Source organism: Octopus bimaculoides, chromosome 16, assembly GCF_001194135.2.
Source record: "Octopus bimaculoides isolate UCB-OBI-ISO-001 chromosome 16, ASM119413v2, whole genome shotgun sequence".
NCBI lineage: Eukaryota > Metazoa > Mollusca > Cephalopoda > Octopoda > Octopodidae > Octopus > Octopus bimaculoides.
The window spans coordinates 34,608,121-34,612,166 of record NC_068996.1 but is presented as its reverse complement, the minus strand read 5'-3'; the positions used below and the strand labels follow the sequence as shown (position 1 = coordinate 34,612,166).

Here is a 4,046-nt window from a genome sequence, read left to right as displayed (position 1 = left end):
GATCAGGAAAAAGAAACAGACTTTAAAAGAAAAAGGTACTGGCGTTGATTTGTTTGTTTAAAACCCTTTAAGATGGTCCCCCAACATGGCTGCAGTCCAATGACTGAAACAAGTAAAAGATAATGGATAAAATATAGATCAACAAGTTTGTCCTTTATACCTTCTGCACTGACATAATTGCATTGATGAAGAGTATTTCTATGCAAAATATGAAGGTGACAAAAAAAAAAAAAAACTCATTTTTTTTAAAACAGCCATAAACAAAGTTCTAGTGGAGAAATGTCAGGTTGTTCATGCTGATGATATGAAAGGGATATATTGTTATTTACATTAGTGGCAATAGATTAATAATAAAAATAATAAAAAAACATTAATGAATTATAAAATGAGGCATTATCTTACCTCCATCATTGTCATATTTAGAACCCACTTCCTCTGGAACATGAAATGATTGTCAGACTTATCTTGGAAACTTTTGGAACAAAAGCTTCAAAAATTTATTCCCTCACATAAGTACACAAATTACAGAATAATTCACAATTTGAGACTGAATACTATTATCTTACCATTGTAGATTATTCTCTTTTTCCCTGCACTCTACTAAACATCTCTTAACCCTGACTATATTTTTTAATTAAGATTCTATAATCAAATGTCATGTTTTGAAACAATTTAAATCTGTACAAGCTATATTCTTTTTAAACAATACAATTAATTCTAAAATTAGATATTATTATGTTATAACTGTAAATTACCACATTGAGATATTCTTTAATCAAACACATGAACCACAACAATTAAGATTTATATATCACACTAGTTGATATACAATAACACTTACTTCAGTAGTGTGTGCTTATACACACACACACACTCTATAACTATATTAAAATAAAATTATATTTAATTTTGTGACTTGTTAGTCTCATATCAAATCCTTTTGTTTTTTTCATTCTTCACATTACCACTGATAAATAGAGTCCCAGAATTAGACTACAGGATGTGCCAATCAAATACATTTGCCACACAGAAAGAATTCGCTCGCTTCTAAATAAAAGCAATCACAACACACATGACTTTCAGAAACATTTTTTCTCGTGTTCAGAATTATTGAAGCATGGCATAAACTATCTGTGTTAGTTGGCCATCAGAACACTGTATCCTTCAAAAATGTTATGCTTCCTGAAATTCACCAACACTACTCCTAACCTACCTATGTACCCTTTCCTCTTTATGACATTTTATTATTCACTTTTTTTATCCTCTTAGTGTTTTATTTTGTGTACTGTGTATGTACTTCTAGCCTCCATTTCTATTTTTCTGTACTTGGCTTATGTGTCTGCTTTCTGTCCTTTCTTTTATCCTTTTCTGATGAGTTGTAGTGCACATCAGCACTGTATACAATAAACTTATTGTCATTATAGTGTCAGTTTTAATACCACTCAACTTTGTAATCTTCGCCTCCCTTACTTACATAGTATAGATTGGTTCTCTCTGTGATCTTTCTTCAGATGTTCTCATCTTCACTATCTCCTATCTTAAGGAATCTTACTTAAGTATTTCCCTACTTCTTTTTATGGTTTAGTCCATTTGTGTTCTCTCCAGGCATTCTTCATTTTCCAACACAACCAACATTTCCAACAAAAAGAGTGTTTGCTATCAGATAATCATCTGTAGACATAACATTTCAAGAAATCAGTTCCATTACAGATTTACATTTGTTGTAAGGATTCCAAGGAAATGAAGAGAAAAATTCCAGAATATATCTTTGATAATCAAAACTTACAACTTAAAGAATCCTTTCTGAATGACTTGCTGATTCCAATTCAATTATGATGTGTCACAAAAATATATCTGATATCTTTTCTAAACTACACAACAATTGCTGCACCTTTCTCCCCCCTACACACACACACTAATGTACTGTCCTGATAAATATGTTCATAGCTGTTTCATTAGAACACACAGATCTTTGTGATTACCTTTCCTGCAAACTATAAAACCTCTGGTAGATTCGAACCTTAATATGCTAATCACTGTTGTAATGAACACAACAGTGATTAGTATATTCATATTTGAATCTACTGGAACATATTAAGAATAAATGTCCAAGTCATTGTTTTGAATCTCACTATTCACCAGGAACATGATGACATATTATAAAACTGTATGATATCTTACAATATTACTTGAACTGATAAAAGTAACAGCCAATGTAACCCTACTGTCTTAAGAGAAGAACACCTCAGATAATGTAGTCCTAGATTCATCATACCTGAATATAAGATGAATGATCAATGCTGGATTGCCTTTATTTGTGGATCCACTCATTTAAGGCTAACCTGGGGCTAAACAACAACAACTCACACATGTTATATTGTGTATTTGAATGTAAATACACAATAAAAATGTACACATGCACATGCATGCATAACTGCTATCTAAAATATGTGACATATTGTATAGATCGTATAGATAAATTTGTTTATAATGTTAGAGATTTAAGCAGAGTAGAGTAACATCTACCAACTTATTGATACAACAACAATTACTGACAGTTAATAAACACATAACAGAAAAACAGAACAGGAAGCATGGAACATAAATACCCGTTCGTATACACACACATGCAAACATACGCATATAAACAAACATTTACACACATACAAATATATTTGTGTGTGTGTGTGTGTGTGTGTGTGTGTGTGTGTGTGTGTGTGTGTATATATACATATATATTGAGGGGGGAAAAAAAGAAAATGGAGAAATAATGGATTTGTGAATAATTTATTTGTATGTTATAAAATTATGAAAATTTCTTTTAAAACACAATACAAATAAATTGATTACAAGTTGTAAAGCTGAAAAAAAAAAAGATAAAGCAACCTACATATATGTTTCAGTCCTATCATCTAGTTGATCAGAAATTCCAAGCATTGTGTTAAATGCTAAGAAAGATATCATATTCTAACTATATGGTGGTAGGACTTCTTCAGGGTTAATTCTGAGCTCATGGAACTTAGGTAATCATTTTTCTTTTGAAGGATGCATACGGATTATTAATGGATTAAAGAAGTTAAAAGTTATATATAGTAAGTGTATCTAATTGATGGGCTCTATATATTCATGTATATACCATATACTATAAATTAGAAAACAAATAAATAAATAAAATATGCATAAAATTTTTTTAATAAAATCAAGCTAAAAAGATAAAATAAACAACATTAAAAACAAAATAAAACCTATAGATTTTTCTTATTGGTTTAGTAATAGATACAGTTGTGGAAAGATAGAGAGGAGTAGCAATATATGACATTATCAGAATAGAGGATAGATGAAAGTTTGAAAAATAACCGCTATAATATGTATCTAGTAAAACTTACTTATAAACCGTTTATAAGTTTCCCTAGATATGCATTATAACAGTTTTAACCAAACGCTTGGAATTTCTGATCAACTAGGTGATAGGACTGAAACACATATGTAGGTTCCTTTATTTTTTGAGTTTTACAACTTGTAATCAATTTATTTGTACTATGTTTTAAAAGAAATTTTCATTACTTTATAACATTATAAATTATTCATACATCCATTATTTCTTTATTTCTCCATTTTCTTTTTCCCCTCAATATTGATAATATATAATTTCAATAATCCCTAACATAACACCAAGGACTTTCATATTAGATGATAGGGATTAACCAGTGGAATACCTTGGATTATATAATCCCTAATGAGGATATAACTTCCTCAAATTAACTAAATATATATATATATATATATATATATATATATTTCATTTAAAATACAGAGATGCCTATAATAGGACATCTGACCCGCTAGAAAGAGCAGCAAAAAACTCTATACCACAAAAATAGGAATAATTTCGAAAGGGAATGAAAAATAAAAACATTTACCAATCTATATTCCGTACCATGGTTTCAAGTTATTTTAGCAAGATAAAAATATACCTTACAAGGTCAAACTATCTTCAGCGGAATAACCAGATTACATATAAACACGAGTCATAGGAAAGATGGTTT

General features: G+C 29.7%; 1 protein-coding gene across 4 annotated transcripts in view; it reads right to left on the bottom strand.

The window, feature by feature from the left end:
* The window catches only part of LOC106884435 (E3 ubiquitin-protein ligase HERC2), a 265,512-nt gene that overhangs the window by 114,711 nt on the left and 146,755 nt on the right, over positions 1-4,046 (bottom strand). For 3 of the 4 annotated variants that reach the window (XM_052973690.1, XM_052973693.1, XM_052973691.1), the window contains one exon: positions 403-435. The exons of the other annotated variant lie outside the window; for it this stretch is intronic. In XM_052973690.1, the coding sequence (XP_052829650.1) occupies positions 403-435 (33 nt within the window). The remainder of the gene's footprint in view (positions 1-402; positions 436-4,046) is intronic. 4 annotated transcript variants of the gene reach the window in all.